Raw genomic sequence first — 17,732 nt, forward strand, 5'->3', positions numbered from 1 at the left:
TAGAGAAGAAATTGTTTAGGTCCTTTATTACAAAGATCAAAAGTCATGTTTACCATTTACATATACAATTTACAAATTATTCACAAAGGGAATAACAGATATGCAGGAACTGACAGCTTACTTCAACCCAAGCTGGGGACAGGACAAGTGTAGTTGTTTCCTTCCTTCCCTGTCTTTACAGAAATTAAAGATACATCTGTTTTGTGTTGTCTGTTTGTGTTAAACACTGATCTAGTGTTTATGAAGCACCTTTAGTTATAACTATGCAAATGCTTGCATGCTTATCTTTATTTGAAAGACTGCAGTGCATGTATAAACATGCCCTGGGATCTGCACCTTCACACTACTGAGTGCTTGTTGGTCAGAAATCTTGTCAATGAATACAGTGGTCAGGCTTATAAATGTCAATTTGTAAGATTTAACTGATCTCATCAATGTGCAATTAAAATAAGAATGGAGTTTAATATCAGAACTCTTACTCTAGGAAATAAATTAGGTATGGCTGCTGTATCTCTCAAGGATACTATATGATCTTAAGATAGGTCATAGCCATGTTGTTAGATGTCTTGGATAACATAATGGACTTATTGCTCTTCCTTCATCATGTTTTACACCATTTCCTAATGCTATTTCAAAGACTGAAAAACATAACAAAAAATAATCCTCTTTAGGAGATGTGGTAAATTAGCAAACTTCACAGAATATCTTACAGCACTTAACAAAAGGGAGAATGAGTTCCCAAATCCCTTGGTATGAAAGCATAATACCAACAGTGCATTAGCTGCCATTTAGCTAAACCTACAAGTAATCATATTTTTAATTTTTGGTGTCCACTGGGAAGACAGTACAACAAAATGCTTGAAGGAACACACCAATTTTGGAGCAAACACAAATGTAAATACAGAAATCACCAATGTGATGTTAATCCAAATTCTAAGCAATGAAGCAAAACACTTCACAAAAGTTGTTACATCTAGTCAGAATAATCCAAATACTTACAACAGTATTATGATATGACATCCTACCAAGCTATCAGATAATCCTTTACCATGAACCTTTCAGGATTCTCAGGGCGACAGATAAAGAATGTTGCAGGTGCCATGGTAAACTTAAAATACAGTAATAGGCAAATATTTTAGTGGCACCACCTGTATATACAATGTAGTTGCTGGAACCTTATGGACAAAGCAGTGTTACAGTATGCCTTTATTAAGGCTTCTTGCTGGTTTAAAAAGGTAGATTTTTTTTTTTAGGGAGATTGTCCAGCAGTATTGGTTTCCCATCTCTTCAGTGGAAGGTCTCTTTATTGATCCACATGAGACTGCGTGTTTCATTTGGTTTGCATTCGTACTCAATACTGCCAAAGCTGTTTCCCCACTGGCAATGATCCCGTTTGTGGTAGTTGTAGAATTTGACTTGCCAGACTGTCTCAAAAACTCCAATGTCATTAAACTGTGAGGAAGAGGGAATACCAGTGTTAGTGAGCTGATTATTTTGTTGGTTTCTCTCTCATCCTGAGAAATAACACTTATGAAGCTGCAGAACATAAAACATCTGGTATAAGGATCATTGATCCTCAGATCAATAAATCGAAGACCTGTAAAACCTGCTCTAGCAATCAGAAAGTCTTTTATGTTTAGCCATACATAATACATGAAGGATCAGATCCTGCATGTACTGTCCTCTTGCACTCATATCTGGGATAGGCAAGGGAGTAAAAATATTCAAGTTGCCACATGGATAAATGTTACTAACAACAAGAATCAAAACCATAATCTTTCTTAAGATGACACAGCTTGTATATACTGTAGATCATGTACCAGTGATCTGCAGTGATACAGACCATCACTTTACCTTTATACCATACCTAGAGACTGCAGTTGGGATTGGGAAGATTCTTCTTTTCCTCAGTCTGAAATTTTTAATGTATCTGCATTTTGGAGTCTTGTATTTGTAGTGTATTGACTGAGATGTGCTGCTCTTGCACACCACTTACTACTTTCCTGGGATTCTATTGCACATTTTAAATTAGACTTGAGCAAGAGAATTTCTGTGTGCATATCTGCAACTGTTAGTTGGACTGTGATAGTTGCAGCTGAGTAATACAAGCAAATAAAAAAGATAATCAGCCTGTTAAGCAGATAAGTGTCTAATACAGTGAAGAAGTGAGAATTGACTTTAAATTGTCTGTGCATGCAGCTTTGAAGTGAATGAGACTGTGGCTACAACAAAAGTTCTATGGCTATAATAAAAAAGTTCTGTAAAATGAAGTTGTTTGCTGTTCTTTTTTTCTTTAAGTCACTCCTAGACACCTGTACAACATCAGAAAAATCTCAGTGAAGATTTCAAGCATAAATTACGATTTCAGTTTTAATGGTAATGGAAAATTGGGGTTCCTATGCCTTGAGACATTGCAGAGAATCTCAAGTGTGGGTGTGAAGCCTGTATGTATTGCCATTGGCCTTAAGCCAGTATGGCTTGTTGATTGTGTTATGTTGTTAGAAGATACTAGATAATGAATTAAGTGCTACTGAATGGCACTATTCTTCAGTATTTTTTCCCTTTCAGTATTTCCATCACTCACTTTAATGACAGCTTCTTCATTTGACTGTTTTCCATTCCTATCATGTGCCTGGGAGCTGATCTTTGATCATCTGCCTGCTATAATCACACTTGCAAAGTCAGTAGGAAAGCCCTTTTACAGAGAAATTGTTACCGATTTACAAGCAGAGTCTTCTGTATCCAGATTTTTCAGAATGACACATTTGTCATTGTTTTTTTGAAATTAAAAATGTGGTTTGTAAGGTGCTGCTGTATAACAGCCATTACTTTAAACCTTCCCTCCGCCCACCCTGGTAAGTTAAATTTAGCCTCAACAATAGCAGAAGTTGCTGTGTGCTGTAAGTGGAGGGCTTTTATTCGGCTCCAGTTACAAGTGTTACCTTGAAGAAGTAACAGAAACATTTCTGCCACTTCCTTTGACTAAGAAAGAATCAGATGTACAGGGTATTTTATCTCTCCCAGCAACTAAAACCTTAATTAAGGACTTTTTTTTAATCAATCATCTTTGATAGTAGTCCTGTTACATTCATAATGCAAGACAGTAAAGGTTAAGCACATTGGGTATTACTGTGCACAGTCCACAAAACTTGTCAGAGAGAACAATCAGGCACCCTCACTGTGGAAACTAAGGAAGAAAAGGCATTTCTAGTAACATTTTTAGAAGGTGATATGACACAATAGCATAATTTCATTTCATTAATGTATGAAGGATCTGAATTTCAAAAAGATAGATAAAGAAAGCAAATTTAATTTTCCTTAATGACCCAGTTTGCTGAGCTACCCTGAGTAGTTTGACTGCTCTGGGTTTCCAGGAGAAGGAAAAAAATTAATTGCAGAGCTTTTCTACTACCATGTGCCTCCCTCAGCCTGGTACTTAACACATGCAGAAGCTATGTGGCATAATTAACATTCTGCATCCTTAGAGCTCTCCTGAATTCCCATGGCTCCTACAGTTGAATCCTGGCTACTCCACTGAGCTCATATATGGGCATCCCCAGGCAGGAAGAATAGCCCTGCCCTTTGCAGGTCAGGCTTCATATTAAGTATATTTCCCTGTCTGCTCTTCTCTGTCATCTGGTGCTGTAGGAGTAAATAGTTAATTAATCACTCCCTCTACATTTGCAGGCTGACATGATTTTATAGTTATTACTGTTAATACAGTTCTAGCGTCTTTATTCAATCTTAGACTAGTCTGATCAAGAATAAAATGAGGCCCAAAGGCAGGCTTCTAACTTAGTTTACACCATTTGCTAGACAGTTTAGCAGTTTCTGGATAGTCTGCATGATTGACCAATTAGGTAACAGAAACATGTAATCAGATTCTGGAATTCAGAAACAGGATTGCTATTCAACATGTATAAACTCTGGCTGTCATGGGTCAGATGTCTACTAGCCAGTTAAAGCAGCAACACAAAGAATTATTTGTTAAAAGTTTCAAAGCAGATAGGAAAGAAGTTCTTATGGATCTTAACGGACCTTAAGTTATTCAGACACTAGACTGGCAATATTAGACTTGTTTTTGACTGCAGGACTGATCTCACAATCCATTTCTAATGTGAATTCAGTTTTTATGCCTAAAATAGTGTCCTTATCACCATAGGATGCATCAGAATTCTGTCTTAGAAAAGGAAGTGGAGGCAGAAGTTCCTCATAGTTGAGGGAAATAGGAAAATCTAAAGCTGTCTGCAATAAGCTCAGTTTTGAAGGTTCAGGAAGTAGGTATCCAAAGCAGTTTTCAGACTGAGGTATCTGAGGCTTGTTCCCTAAATCTATTACAGCTCCACTTAGCTAAGCACTAAATGATCAGTTAAACATATAAATCCCTGTTGAGTTGTCTATATTTAATACTTAAAAGTATCATTTGTGGGTATCTAAGTCTGTACTGATGAACCTATCTAGCAAGATCAGTTCCTAAAAGGAATTAAGGACTTGCTTAATGCTTGAAAATCCTATTAGTTTCATGGTTAATATCCCAGGATCTGATCTGTAAAAGCAGCTCTTTGGGCAAATATTGTGGCTTCTCATTCTGATGCTGCAACAAACCATGTCAGAGCTTGTCACTGAAAGTCAGAACCTCCTTACATTTTATCTGTGATTTGACTTGGTTTTCTCCAAAGGAAAAGTTAAATTTCTAGATTTTCAGAGTTCACATCAGTGCTGCACTTAAGGGTAAAGGTAACCAGCAAAACAGGGATGCCTGAGTCAAAGCAGATGTTTTTTTGGGAATGCTGTCCTTTCTCCTCCTGGTGCAAGGTGAAATATAACTACAATGATCAACAGTAGCATCCAGCAGCTATGTTCAGCTTTTTGTGAAATAATACTATGTTTGGTTTTCCTGGGTGGTGGCTGTATATAAAAGTGATTAACATAATACTCCATATTAGTCTTAATAACCTACTATTATGAAATAGTAATGTGATGTCAATCTCCAAAATTAAGTTAGGCACATTGTAATTATTAGAAACACCAAATGGAGATGTTACAGTTCTTATTCAGAAGAGGATTACCATACTGAACTATGATTCCAGAAAAGAAATACTGAAGAGCAATATGAAATCTTCTGTGCACTAAGCAAACGTCATAAAATTCTGAAATTTGGTGGGCTTGTTTAAGCTGGAACAGACTCTTAAGAGAGCTTCAGATGAAGATGGCTTACTGCCTTGATTCCTTTTTTTGGTAGAGAAGACATGGAATAAACAGCAGGAATCCCACACATCTATAATCAGGAGAAGAAAAAACACTGCCAAAACTGAGCATACCACCCAAAGAGTGCTGTGGAAATCTGCCTGCCTTCATGTTTTCTGTTAGCTCTGCTGCCCTGTGGGCTGGAGCTTTTGTCATCTCACTGTGGGGCCATGGAGCCTCCCTCTAAGACTGGGGTGAGGAGCCACTTAAATATGAATTTAGGTTTGTGGGTGCAGATAATGGAAACATATGGGAAAAGAGAGAAGACAGCCTTGGGTGTTCTCCTGCATGCTTCTAGTCTCCAGCAAGTCCTCAGGCATGCTGAAGGTGACAGATTGAAGGGGAGAGCAGTCACCCCTTGTGCTTGGGACATGCTCTGTGCCAAAAAAAATGGTGCTGCCAGGGAAAAGAGGGTCCCTGTATGCCAAGGGATTGGACCTCTAGCCAAGAACCTCAGTGGGAGCTGCCCGATATGTATAGTATGTCCTATAGAAGGGGTGGGATGTTCAGCACACAATTCTTTCTGCTGCAGCACCCCAAAGGGTTTTGCAGGTCTCTAGAAAACCTTATACTTCCTCCTGGCCCTTGCTGTTTTCTTGGGAGAGAAGGCAGCAGGATTTGTCTTTTTCAGCTATGTTCTGGCCAGCAACCTTAGTGACACAAAGCAAAGAGGAAGGCAGCAGCTGCAACCAGACTTTGCCCTGGAATACTTCACCACACTCTCTCTGGGACTCAACCCCCTGCTGCCCTCCCTCATCGTCTCATGCCAGGCTTGGAGAACCACATACCTGCATGTTGACTTGGATGGGCTGTCTTTCCCCACTTTTGGTATGGGGCACCCCCTCGGTGTCATAGATCCCTGTGTAAGAGGCCACTTGTGCATCACGGGATTTTTCTTCCAGTGGGACATTAACACCGCCGATGCCCATGGTCCTACAAAAAGACAGGATCCAGCCTTTCACAGCCCTGAATTCCCCCTTCCTTGGGAGTTTGAAGCCAGCACGTGTGTTTGCAGCTTGGTAGCCTCTGTACTGGGAAAAAGCTTCAGGCATTTTAGCAGACCTGCATGTGCTGCTGACTCACTGGGGCTTCTGAAATATGCCAGGGCTCTGCAGTCACCCAGGGAAGGACTAGAAAGGAGTGGCAGGCGGGATCTGATTTCGAATGGATCGGGAGAGGTTAGTCGAATCTCTTCGGCGGGGCCACCCCTCCACCCAGAGCCGGTTCCCCGTCTGGTCCCTGTCTCTGCTTTGCCACGCCGCAGCGAGGCTTGGGCATTGTGTAGAAGGGGCTTCTTCCTCCAGCGAAAGCCGCGGGGAAGGAAGGAGAAAAGGAGCTGGGCTTGAAAAATCTTCGGGAGAAGGTGGGGAGGGAGAGGGAAGGCAGCCATTCCCAAAGGTGGCCGCCCTCAGGCCAGCCAGGCGGAGCACAGGGAACAGCTGGCGAGGGAGCCAGAAACGGGGCCACCCAAGTAAAAGGGCGGGGAGGGAGAAATCACGGGAACCCCGCGCTGACAGCCTGCCAGGAAAAAACATTAAACGTCTAAAAATAAAGCAGCAGGGAGGGAGAGGAGGGCCGGGGGAGCCGCCCTGAGGAGGATGGCCGCACTTACGTGGCCTGGACGGTGCCGGGTCGGAGGGACACCTCGATCTTGTACTTGGCCCCGGTCAGCAGCTTGATGGTGCGGTTCTGACCGAAGCGCTGCCCGTCCACCTTGAAATACACGGCGCCGTCGTTGGGCTGGATTTTGAGGGAGACGCTGATTTTCACGAGGCCGGGGATGTCGCCCATCGCTTGCGGCCAGAGGGGCCTGTGGGCTCTGCGCGCGTCTCGCCCCTCCGAGGAAAGGCGGCTGGCCGGGAGCGAGGGAGAGGAAGAGGAGGAGGGAGAAGGAAGAGGAGGGGCTGCCGGATCCCAGCCAGCCCAGCCCTTCCCAAAAGCAGCGGATGAGATACTTGATTATTTATTTTCCCTCCTATTAATCACGGCGTAGCACCTGGCGGTTGATGTCTTTCCCCTTCTTCTTCCCCCCCGCCTCCACTTCATCACCCCGGCCCATATCCTGATCTGGGGCACATTTGCAGCTGCTCAGATTGCTGCTGGTTTCCAGGGAGTTAATCCGGCCCCGATTACTGCAGTCTTAATCCCGCAGCTCGTCCCGGAGGAAACGAGACGGCCTGGGCCGGGCTCCGCGGGTTCAGCACCACGGGCGCGGACAGCGGCAAGGGCAGGGAGCGGCCCACGGGCTCCTCCGTGGGGTCCCGGCCGAGGGGAGCCCCCAAACCACCCCCGACCCCTCACCTGGGAGAGCCCCCCAAACCACCCCTGACCCCTCACCTGGGAGAGCCCCCCAAACCACCCCTGACCCCTCACCTGAGGGAGCCCCCCAAACCACCCTCGACCCCCTCGCCTGGGGAGAGCCCCCCCAAATCACCCTCCGATCTCCCACCCGGGAAAGGCCTCCTGCGGGTTGATTGAGCCCTCTGGGGTGGGCTGAAACATCTGTGTGGCGGCACGGAGGAGCCAAAGCTGCCCGAGAGAGGGGAGGGCGGGCAGCAAAGACGTGGTTTTCTGGTTCTTCTCTCTCCCGGTGCAGGAAAAGGTTTTGTTGAGTTACCATGCCTGGACTGAGGGTTGCTTTCTTGACTGTCAGAGTCACCATGCCTGGACTGAGGGTCGCTTTCTTGCTCCCTGAGGTCAACAGTCAACATCAGCAGGCCAAGGTTTCTGTTGGGATTATTTTAATCACTTCATTGCAATCCTCTTATTTAAATAGAAAAAAAAAAAAAAACTACTCTGTAACTGCACTATAAGATCAGAATGTCTTGCTTTGAAGTCTAATACTACTCTCTACATATGGCTGGTGCTCTATGTTCTTGAACAAAGATCCTTGAAACGGAAAAATTTACCATAATCCAACTCAGCCTGTCTCATTCCCATCTCTAAAAAGATTACTTTTAACCCAGGCAGGTTTGTGCCTATTTTCCATTCTTTTTTATTTGTTCTTGTTTGCTGTAGCACCCTTATGTCTGACACAAGCTTTGGGCCACAAATATATTTTTTGCTTGGACATTATGGCAGAGTTAATGGTTTTGTTACGAGAATTTCATAGGTCCATGTTGCACTGGACTAACCTGTTCCTTGTTTCTGTAAGGCTGGGATGTACATGTAGTGGTGCAATGTGAAAAAAGCTAAATTGTAGATACAGCATTGACCAGCTGCATTTTCTTATGCATGCAAGTTTCAGTGATTTAATTTTATTAGGAACTTTCAGCAAAATAATACATTCTGCGGAAAACCTCTGGGAAAAAAAACCCCAAAATCCTACTGAATATCCCTTGCTTAGTATCCAGCTAAACACAACCTTCATAATGTGTTCAGCCATTCAGGTTTTCACAAATACAGGGGCAGAATATCACCCCTGCTTCTCAGAACTGTGTATCTCTGCAAAAATACTAAACAAATCAAAAATAAACAAACAACACCCACTCCTGGTGCATTTCTCCTTATCTCTTTTCATTACTGCAAGAGAAATCTCATTTTGCATTGCATTCTGCAGAAACTGCTGCATTTGGTAGCTTGTTGAAGTTTTGCTGGCAGTAAATGCCCTTTCTGTAACTTCAAATGTAATTCCATATGAAATCACAGAGGCCTAACCTGTGCAGAATGTGATACTATCACTTAAAGTGGTGTGTGAAGAGTAATGGCCAGGGATCAGATTTACTTGCTTCATGGGCCAGACATGACATATTGTAGTAAATTGTGTGTAGCTGAAGTCATTGATTGCAATTAGCTTCCTAAGTATATGAGAGGTCAGATCTATAATGAAGGGTTTTTTTCCCTCATTATTTCTGCCTGAATGATTGTCTTTCTATGGACACAGCACGGACTGGGACTTTATCCCTGACCAGTATTAGGCAAACATGAGGGATAACTAAAAAAGCACCATATTATGGAATGTTTATGCATAGTAACTGTCTTACCATATGCAAGTGTAACATGGTGAGAGTAGAACATTTCTGAAGAAGAAATTATTAATTTAGACAATGACCTTCTTTTGATTGATCTAATAATTTCACTTGTGTTAATACATTTACTTATTTGATCCCACCAGATGCCCTTTATCAGTATAGATCAAGGGAAGAAGGAGTTGCCTTTGCTAAGTCCTTCTGGGAGATTAGTTTTGTTGCTGCCCACCTTAATGACCCTGACCAGCATCACCTGAGGCTGCCCATGTTTAGTTTTGGTTCCCATACCCTTCCTGAATTATGCTTAGGACGGCTGATCTCCAGCTCCGCCACTGATGTCTCCAGCCATGGATGCCCTTGACCTCACCCTGCATGTTGAGTACCTGGCTTGGCCTCAGCCCAAGGATGAAGGTGCTTGATGCTGTGGAATGGGCCCTGGCTAGAGAAACCAAGCCCTTCCAGTCCCCATGGGGATTTTCTATGGGTCCCAGATCTCAGGCTGCTACATTACCTGATGTTAATCGCTTGATATTCTGTAGGGAGCAAAATATCTGACGGAAGAAGAGTCGGTGTGGTTTTTCCAGGAGCACAGAGTAAACATGCTGACATTCAAAGCTAAATAAATAATCATAGACTTAGGACAAAGTCCTACTTCTCTAAGCCACAGCAGCAATTTGCTTCTGGGAACAAAAAGATAAAGTTGTGTCACTTCCTCCATTCTCTACACCTACATTTGAAGGGTGGGCTACAATATTTAATGTCTTTCTAAACTGCAAAACTGTTTTTCTATTTGTTTGTTTGTTTGTTTGTTTTGAGGGGGTTGTTTGGGTTTTGTGTGTGTGTGTGTCCGTGGTTTGGTTTGGTTTTTTTCAGTCCTTCAAATCTACTTTTCATTCCCCTGGCAGCTGAGGCTTCCCAGTTGTTCTGTGCAGTCAACAAAGTACATTAAGCTAATTCCCTTCCCTTGGGTATGAAGATTGGAGCACTCACCTGTGCCCTGGCAAATGCCTCAGTGCTTTTGAAGGGAGTGGTGAGTGACTTGTACCCAGCAGTTCTATACCTCTTTTTCTTCCTAAGACTATGGAAGTTTCATACATCCTGCAAGATGTGTGAGCTACATACAAGCTGCATCCTCCAACACCTCTTTCTTATGCATAGACCTTCCCTGCTGCACCAGCATAACCCGCGTGTGTTATTGATGGGGAGCTACTGTAGGGGAGACGTGAAGGTGGATGTGTTCAATGAAAGCTAAGAGATAACATGCAGATGAACCACGACCTATGCTTTAAGCAGGTCTGAATTATCTAGAAAACATTCTGGAGAGATGTGTTCAGTCTCTTGATTGTACCTACTCAATATGATCTCTCTAGGCATGATATGTCAACTGCATAAGCTTTCAAGTATTAACATTTATGCAGACCTTCTCAATAATGCTCTAATCCTGCTGCAAAGCTCAACATACATTAAATATATAAAATGTACCTCGAGGCACAACAAGATGGTTCATTTAAGATGGCCAAACCGCAGCATTTAGATTCTAAGGTGCCATGTGATACCTGTATTAGCCTTTTTATGCTTGCCCCTCTTTGATTAATTTCTTAACACAGTGCTAAATTTGGAAATGTTGTGGTTTGGGGTTTCTTTTCAAGAAGAGCATGCAAAGCCACAATCTCTCATGCTCTAAAAATAGCCATATGTGTGATTCTGTATGTAGGGAATTGTGCTAAAGCTTGCACCTGCCAGCTCTCAATTTAAAACTTTGATTCTTTTGAGCTCTCTACCTCTGTGCAGAATTAGAAGTGGTTTTTTACTGAAAAATCAGCTGGACAGTCTTTATCTTGTTTGGAAATCACTTGAGTATATCGTCTTTCCCACAGAGACAATAATTTTGAACATACAACATTTGTTATAATTTCCCCTGCAAATGCAGCTTGATTTGCTGTAGTGACATATACTTATGGATAGGTCATGTCTTTTGCTGCAGATTAGGCGGGTTTGTGGCATTTACAGTGCAGCAAACACGTTAGAACCATCTCTGCAAGGGCCTGTGGAGCAATGGAGCGGGTGTAACTGAGATTTTTGCCTTCCTTGCAGCTGCTGTATGGTTCCAATTTTTGGTATAAACACGTCTTAGTCCCACTTGCTTAGATAAATGTGGTTGATCTTTTTTTCCCAGTGTTTGCAGGAACTTCTATTCTGAAGTAGCAGAAATAAAGAAGAAATTTCTGAAGAAATACAGCAGTGTTCTCCTGTACAAGAAGAGTAAACTGAGCTAACATATTCAGTTCTGCTGCAGATGGTGATATTGTGACAAATTCTGCTCATCTGACATCATGCACTTTTATGTACTTGAGAAAGAAATGGAGAGGACATAGTAAGTTATAGCAGATTTCCACACTGCAGGTTATCTTCTCTTTCTGACAAAGCTCTTCCTCCCCTTTGTGGAGAGGTAAAAGAAATGCAGCTCCTCCTCTCTCTTATGCCTGGTGCTGCTCTTTAGGAATGGCTGGAAAAGAAGACTCACATCCACAATCCATACTCCCTTGCACCTGCCACAGCTACTGTGTTTTTAAGGACCATTTTGCCTCACATGAATGAGTCAGCTACATCAGCATATTTCTGTCTGGGGGGTATGAACTGCTGATTTCCCTGCAGTAGTGTGTGGTAAATGAAACCAAACCTCAGTGTTAAAGAACAAGTTTGCACCAGACTTGTAAAGTGGAACAGCAAATGGACCAGCTGAGCTTTAAAGATGCAATAGAAACAATATAGAGGTGTTATAAAGTGGTTGCCTTCAGCTAACATTAGATGGAAGTTATTTTGTGTTTTGACACTGAGTAGCATAAGTAGTAATGGTAAATTCTGGAGTATTTGACTAGGTGCCACTGTGTTTAGATTTACATTTCATACCTCCAAAGGCTTTTCACACAGATAAGTGAGAAAAATGAGCTTTTGTGAAATTGTGGAGTCACCATCCCTTTCTGTTTTCATTAAACCACATTTTAGTACAGGGATATATAGATATTCTATTGAGGATTACCTATCCCTGGTCATTTCATATCACCAATTTATTGTGTGAGGCCCTGTCATCTTGATTCAGCACAAACACTGAGTCAGCAGGAGCAGGTAAGCAGGGAAGCCTGCACAAAGGATGCCTGCACGGGGCGAAATGCTGGCAGGTCCTTTTGCCTTTGCTCCCCATAAAGCTTTCCAGCTCGAGAGGGGTCTTCCTTTCCTCAGACCTGAGGTGGGGGAAGCAAAGTAGGGACCGAAGGAAGAGCTAACTGTGATCCTGTTCTCGGTCTTTAATCATAGATCCAAGCTCTGAAGCATTATGTCCTCAAGGCAGGTAATAAAGGGACAATTTGGCTTCCAAATTACACTTCGAGATTTACTGTTGCCTGTGGCCAGTATTTTTGGTTTATCTAATTGGAAAAAGGAAAAAAAACGTATCTTTTTCTGAAGACAAAAGCGCAGAAATGAAAGGGAAGAGAAGGAAACAATTCACCTTTGTAGAAGGATTCTTGGCAGAACAAGGGCATGCTATTCTCCTACAAGAATTGGACAACCCTGACCTGCAGATTACAGAGTTATTTTGAAGACCATGTCCTTGGAACAAAATAGACCATGTACTGTGCTCAAATAGATACAACAAAGAAAAATGAGCATTGTGCCAGGACGAGGCCAGATGCCAGGCATGTTGTGGGAACTGCTAATTTAGCACACCTTAGCTAAAATGCTTATAGCGTGACAACCAATCAGTAATTAATTCATGTTTGCATGAATGCAGCCACTTAACCATTGAGCATTAAGCATTAGTGGCATGAGGCAGCGTATAGAGAAAGATAAATATGCCAAAGCTGCTTAATAATGTAGGACATGTAGCCCCACTGGTGTGATTGTCATTACTCAGCTGACTCTGTGGGACCCTCTTCATGCCTTCTTAAAGCAAAAAGAATTAGTGACCAAAAAAGACATTATACAGGAGGATTCTACAAGCTCCTCAGTCCATCAAACATCCTTTTAAAACTTCTGGGAAAAGAAGAGAACCTTCACAGAAATATGACTCAGAAATCCCATTAGATCATCTCTGCTCTGGGAATCCAGGGCATCTTCAATTCATTCCAAGTCCTAGACCTGGTGGGCAAATTGTAAATGTTAGACAAGGTTTTTGATCACTTTTTAGTGGTAAACTTTTACTTTTAGTTCCAAGGACCATGAAGTTTTATTAGATCTGTTTGAGTTTCTGTCTCTAATAATTTTAAAATCTATTTGTTGAATTCAAGTATGCTTCACAGCTAGAGAATACATGGAGTCTTTCATTTGAAAACTGATGGATGACTTTCTTCATCAGCAACTAGTGCCTCTAATAGCAATAAGATCCTTACAACAGTATGACTTACAGAGCAAAGGAACAATGTACTGGGACTGCAGGTTTTAGAAACCCCAAACAATATAGAGATAGATTAAATTATCACAAAAAGGTATGCTTTGGACAAAATGCACCATGACACAACCAGAATGTTTCAGGTTAAAGTGTTTAACCTTAAAAAGATGGTATGTACAGGTGCTCTGTCTGCACAGAGACTGGATGTGTCATTTGACCAGCAACTCATTGAGAAAGACCTGGAAAAGGAAAATCTCCATTCAGACATTGAGGAAAAACACCCAGCAGCTGGGATAGTGAAGCATTGATACAGATAACCAAGGAAGGAGTGGAGTCTCATTTGTGAGAATACCACTAAATAGGCATCAGTGAGGAATGTCTAGGAAAGGTCTCTGAAGGCTCTGCTAACCCTCTGGTCCCCTATCACAGACCTTGTCAGACTTCTGAGGAAGACTTCCTTTGGAGTAAAGGCTGAGACAGAGAGTCATATGCAGAACAGGAATTTCTGTCTGTGAAAAAAGTCCCTGTTTAGGAATTTTTAGCTTGGCAGAGGTGACAGATGGAGTCACTCTGGGCTCAATCAACACTTATCTGAATGAGGTTAGCTGCAAAAGTGACCTGGAATCTTGTGCTTGAAAGAACACAAGAGGCTGCTTCAAGACACCATGAAGCAGCCTCTAATTGCTTCCCATATACCCCCACTGTTTTCTATATGGGGAAGAGGGATTGTGACTCTGGTATGTATAAAAAACTATGGGTTTGCCTTGTCTTTTCTCAAATAAAGTCAAACAAGCTCTGCAGCAACTAAAAGATGATTGTAGAAAGCATTTTATGGTCAGTGCTCTATGTAATGCACAGGTCTAGTCCATTTGTGCCTATTTGACAGCTGACATCTTTGAGAGGCCTCAGCATCAAAATCCAAATCCTGACCAAATTTCTTATGTCAGCAGAGGGCGCATCCTTGTTAACCAAGTGAGGGTCCTCATCTTCCTGCCAGACTCCACATGCTTGCCCTCATAGAGCCAGCTTTGGAAGGCAGGGTGAAGTGAAAGCATTGATGCATTGAAAACCTGTCTCTGAAATCATTTGGCACACGCCAGGCAGCAGCAGCACCATGCCCTGTGTGTTTTGGTAGAGCTCATGTATTTGCAGAGCAGGCCCAGTTTCTTGTGACTGAGCACTGAAGTGCTTATTTAACTTCCCAGGACTCTGCCATCAAGGCTGGCTGTATTTGAGATAATGAAGTGTTTTGTCAGGCTGTTGTCTGTGCTGTCAGAGACAGACTATAAATACACACGTACTTCTGCATTTCCCTCTCTCACTCTGTAAGAGGAAATGGGCTTGCGATTAGCATTGAGAGGAACTTGTGAAATGACACAGCTGTTCTGTAAAAACACCATCCCACAGACTTTGCTGCCAGAGGAACTCGACAGCCAGCACTGACAGAGCTGAGACCAGGATTGCCCAAGCCATGGAGCGAGAGCCAATGCGCATAAGGGAGGGCTACTTGGTTAAGAAGGTAAGTGGGGTAGTTTTGGATTGAGTGGAAGAGAAAACTAACTCTGAACAGGTTGGGAAGATGCAGGGAAACATACTGTGGAATATTGGCAAAGAGGCAACAGGAAATAGACACAGCCTACACAGTTGCACTTAATTGGGCTAAACATCAAGGAAGAATAGTGAGATTAAAGAGGTCACATCACCTTGCCTAAAGACAGTGTGTGGGCCACAGGCACATCCAGTCTTTGGGAAGGTCTTTGCCACTCCACAGCAACCCCTGCTTCGGAGTCTTTTGTCGTACAGCCCATAGGATAAAGCCTTTACTTTTATTTAAATCCACAGTGGCTTCCACTGGCAGAGCAACTACAAGGGGAAATAAATAGTGGTCAGAAAAATAACAATCTTTAACTGCATAGTTGGATGGGTGAGGTTTGTGGCATGTTCCCCTTGAAACACAAACTGTAGTTATTTTAGCATCAATCAGACACTCCCTGGAAGCTCATATCTTCCTTGGGTATCACATGAAGAGTGCTTCATTGAACATAATTTGTGATTTATTTATGCAGGGCAGCATGTTTAATACCTGGAAGCCAATGTGGGTTGTGCTCTTAGAAGATGGAATTGAATTCTACAAGCGGAAGGCTGATAACAGTCCCAAAGGGATGATCCCACTAAAAGGAAGCTCTGTTCACAGCCCATGCCAAGATTTTGGCAAAAGAATGGTACGTACTTTTTTTACAAAAAGAATTGACAGTACACTTATATGTCTGGAAGCACTGAAATGGCAAAAGGGTGATGGTTGCAAATTCCTGGCACTCATCCTAGTGGAGATTCTTACTTGCCTGAGGAGGTCACAAGCAGGCTTGGAATTGTGCACTATTTGAATTCAGGACACTTCAAGAGGAATAATTCAGAAAGCACTTGAGGGTTGGTTGGTTGGTTTTTATTAAACTTCTGAATCTCTCAGAGAGCAGAACTAAATTTTATTGGTATGAGGACGTTTTGCAGCTGAATGGCAACAACTCCTGTATAAAATGTAAATCTAAGTGCCACAGAAAAATGGTTGTGGGAAAGTATTTTGTGAGAAGGAGAAACATTTATTTTTTGTCAAGGAACAACTGTCTTGTTCAGGCAGGAAGGAGATAAATGCTGTGACACACATATTTTGTTACAGGGTTCCTGAAAAATAGTTGGTAAAACAGGATTTCTCATATGAGCAAAGAATCATATCATTAGTAATTTATTATTTTGTCTACTCAGTTTCATCAAATAGGCACGACATCCCCATGAATTCCTCTGACAAAGGGGTCCCCCAGAATCTGGAACATTATTCCACCACAGTTAAAAAAAAAATTACTGCAGGGATACCTGACTAAAGACAGAAGTCTCTGTGAGAGTTCTAGAAAAATATAAAGTGTGAGACACAGCTGAGATGGTGAACTTTACTTTTTCATATGAGTAAAGTGAGGACGCTTAAACCTATCCTTAGGTTTGGTAGTAAGTGGAATCAGGATCCCTTGTGTCAGATTTGGACGTGCTGGCTTTGCTTTTTCCTTCTTTTTCCTTCTTTTTCCTTATTTTCTTTCTTCTGCTTTCTTTTTTTTCCTTTTTTTTGGGGGGGGGGGTGGTGGTGTTGGTTTTTTTGTTGTTGTTGTTGCAGAACCCATATTTATAGGAAAATAACCCACCCTGATCCTTACTTAGTCTTTTTAGACTTACATCTGTCAAGAAAAAGGGCCTGTTAACTTCTAAGTTGCCTTTAAGACAGTATAGAAAAAGTATGAGGCAGAGAACAAAGATTGCTGTTAATCCTGTGCTGATTATCTTATTAACAAGCCTCAGCACAACACTCCTTACTCTATACATGAGGTATGAAGGGTACTATGCAAGAGTATCACAGATCTAGATTATAATGGTAGAAATTGTGTTTTTCTCACAAAGCATTCTTCTTCAAACAGTTCTGTGTTGGGTTTTGGCTTTTTCCTTTAACTCTCAGAAAGGCACTGCCATCAATATTGTTTCACAGTAGTTGCTTGAAATGTCAGTAACATATTTACAATAAATGAAAAATAATTCACCAGCATATGTGCATTCAACAAAGCAGGCACAGAGGTCTGAAGTATCTGATGTCTGCTGAAGGCAGAGTGAGAGAGATCCTCACCTGCCCAAAGCCATCCTTTGGGATGCACCAGTCTCCAGGAGATGCATTGTATCTTTATGGAAGGGTGACAATCTCTGAAGATCATTCCTTTGGCTGCACTGGCTTTTCTGTTATGCTTAATTTTACATTGGGTGTTTACACAATGAGCTTTACATAATGTTTCATTTCAGTTACTGGGGCCTTTTCTGAGGGATAATAAAGACAAAGAGAGACCCAGGGGTTGAGGCACCCAAAATAGCTTTGCATAAATGAGATTCGCTGCAGGGTTTGCTGAAGTCAGTGGAAACAATCCAAATTACTTCAGCAGGCATTGGAGCAGATCCTTCATATTGAGGTGGTGAGATTGTTCTGTGAGTCCATAAACCAGTAGCCCTGGAGATGGATTTTCACTTAAAATTTCAAATAGTCAAAAATTGAACATGTTTATTCATATGAGCAAAGCTATCACCAGGATTGTTCTTACAAGTAC

General features: G+C 42.1%; 2 protein-coding genes across 6 annotated transcripts in view; one reads left to right on the forward strand and one right to left on the reverse strand.

The window, feature by feature from the left end:
* On the reverse strand, nucleotides 1-7,134 carry CNRIP1 (cannabinoid receptor interacting protein 1). The gene is made up of 3 exons (XM_054290545.1): nucleotides 6,860-7,134; nucleotides 6,036-6,180; nucleotides 1-1,452 (listed from the first exon to the last, which is right to left on the reverse strand). The coding sequence occupies exons 1-3, from the start codon at nucleotides 7,036-7,038 to the stop codon at nucleotides 1,288-1,290; spliced, it is 489 nt and encodes a 162-aa protein (XP_054146520.1). The 5' UTR covers nucleotides 7,039-7,134; the 3' UTR covers nucleotides 1-1,287.
* PLEK (pleckstrin) overlaps nucleotides 6,192-17,732 on the forward strand; it is a 22,797-nt gene continuing 11,256 nt past the window's right edge. The window contains exons 1-5 of one of the 5 annotated variants that reach the window (XM_054290543.1): nucleotides 6,192-6,425; nucleotides 7,844-7,970; nucleotides 11,392-11,589; nucleotides 15,010-15,121; nucleotides 15,669-15,824. In XM_054290543.1, the coding sequence (XP_054146518.1) occupies nucleotides 15,074-15,121; nucleotides 15,669-15,824 (204 nt within the window). In that variant the 5' untranslated portion in view covers nucleotides 6,192-6,425; nucleotides 7,844-7,970; nucleotides 11,392-11,589; nucleotides 15,010-15,073. Of the gene's footprint in view, nucleotides 6,426-7,280; nucleotides 7,501-7,686; nucleotides 7,971-9,850; nucleotides 10,438-11,391; nucleotides 11,590-15,009; nucleotides 15,122-15,668; nucleotides 15,825-17,732 lie in introns of those variants that run through there. The other 4 variants (XM_054290542.1, XM_054290540.1, XM_054290544.1 and 1 more) reach the window with 4 other exon arrangements.

The sequence above is a fragment of the Melozone crissalis genome, unplaced genomic scaffold (genome assembly GCF_028551555.1).
Source record: "Melozone crissalis strain CALT ecotype California unplaced genomic scaffold, PUWL_Pcris_2 ptg000081l_1, whole genome shotgun sequence".
NCBI lineage: Eukaryota > Metazoa > Chordata > Aves > Passeriformes > Passerellidae > Melozone > Melozone crissalis.

Excerpts from the sequence above, each read along its gene's own strand:
- CNRIP1 (XM_054290545.1), bottom strand. The coding sequence starts at position 7,038 with ATGGGCGACATCCCCGGCCTCGTGAAAATCAGCGTCTCCCTCAAAATC. Across the intron at positions 6,181-6,859 it reads CCCGGCACCGTCCAGGCCAC|GACCATGGGCATCGGCGGTG; the intron begins GTAAGTGCGGCC and ends GTCTTTTTGTAG. Across the intron at positions 1,453-6,035 it reads CCATCCAAGTCAACATGCAG|TTTAATGACATTGGAGTTTT; the intron begins GTATGTGGTTCT and ends TCTTCCTCACAG.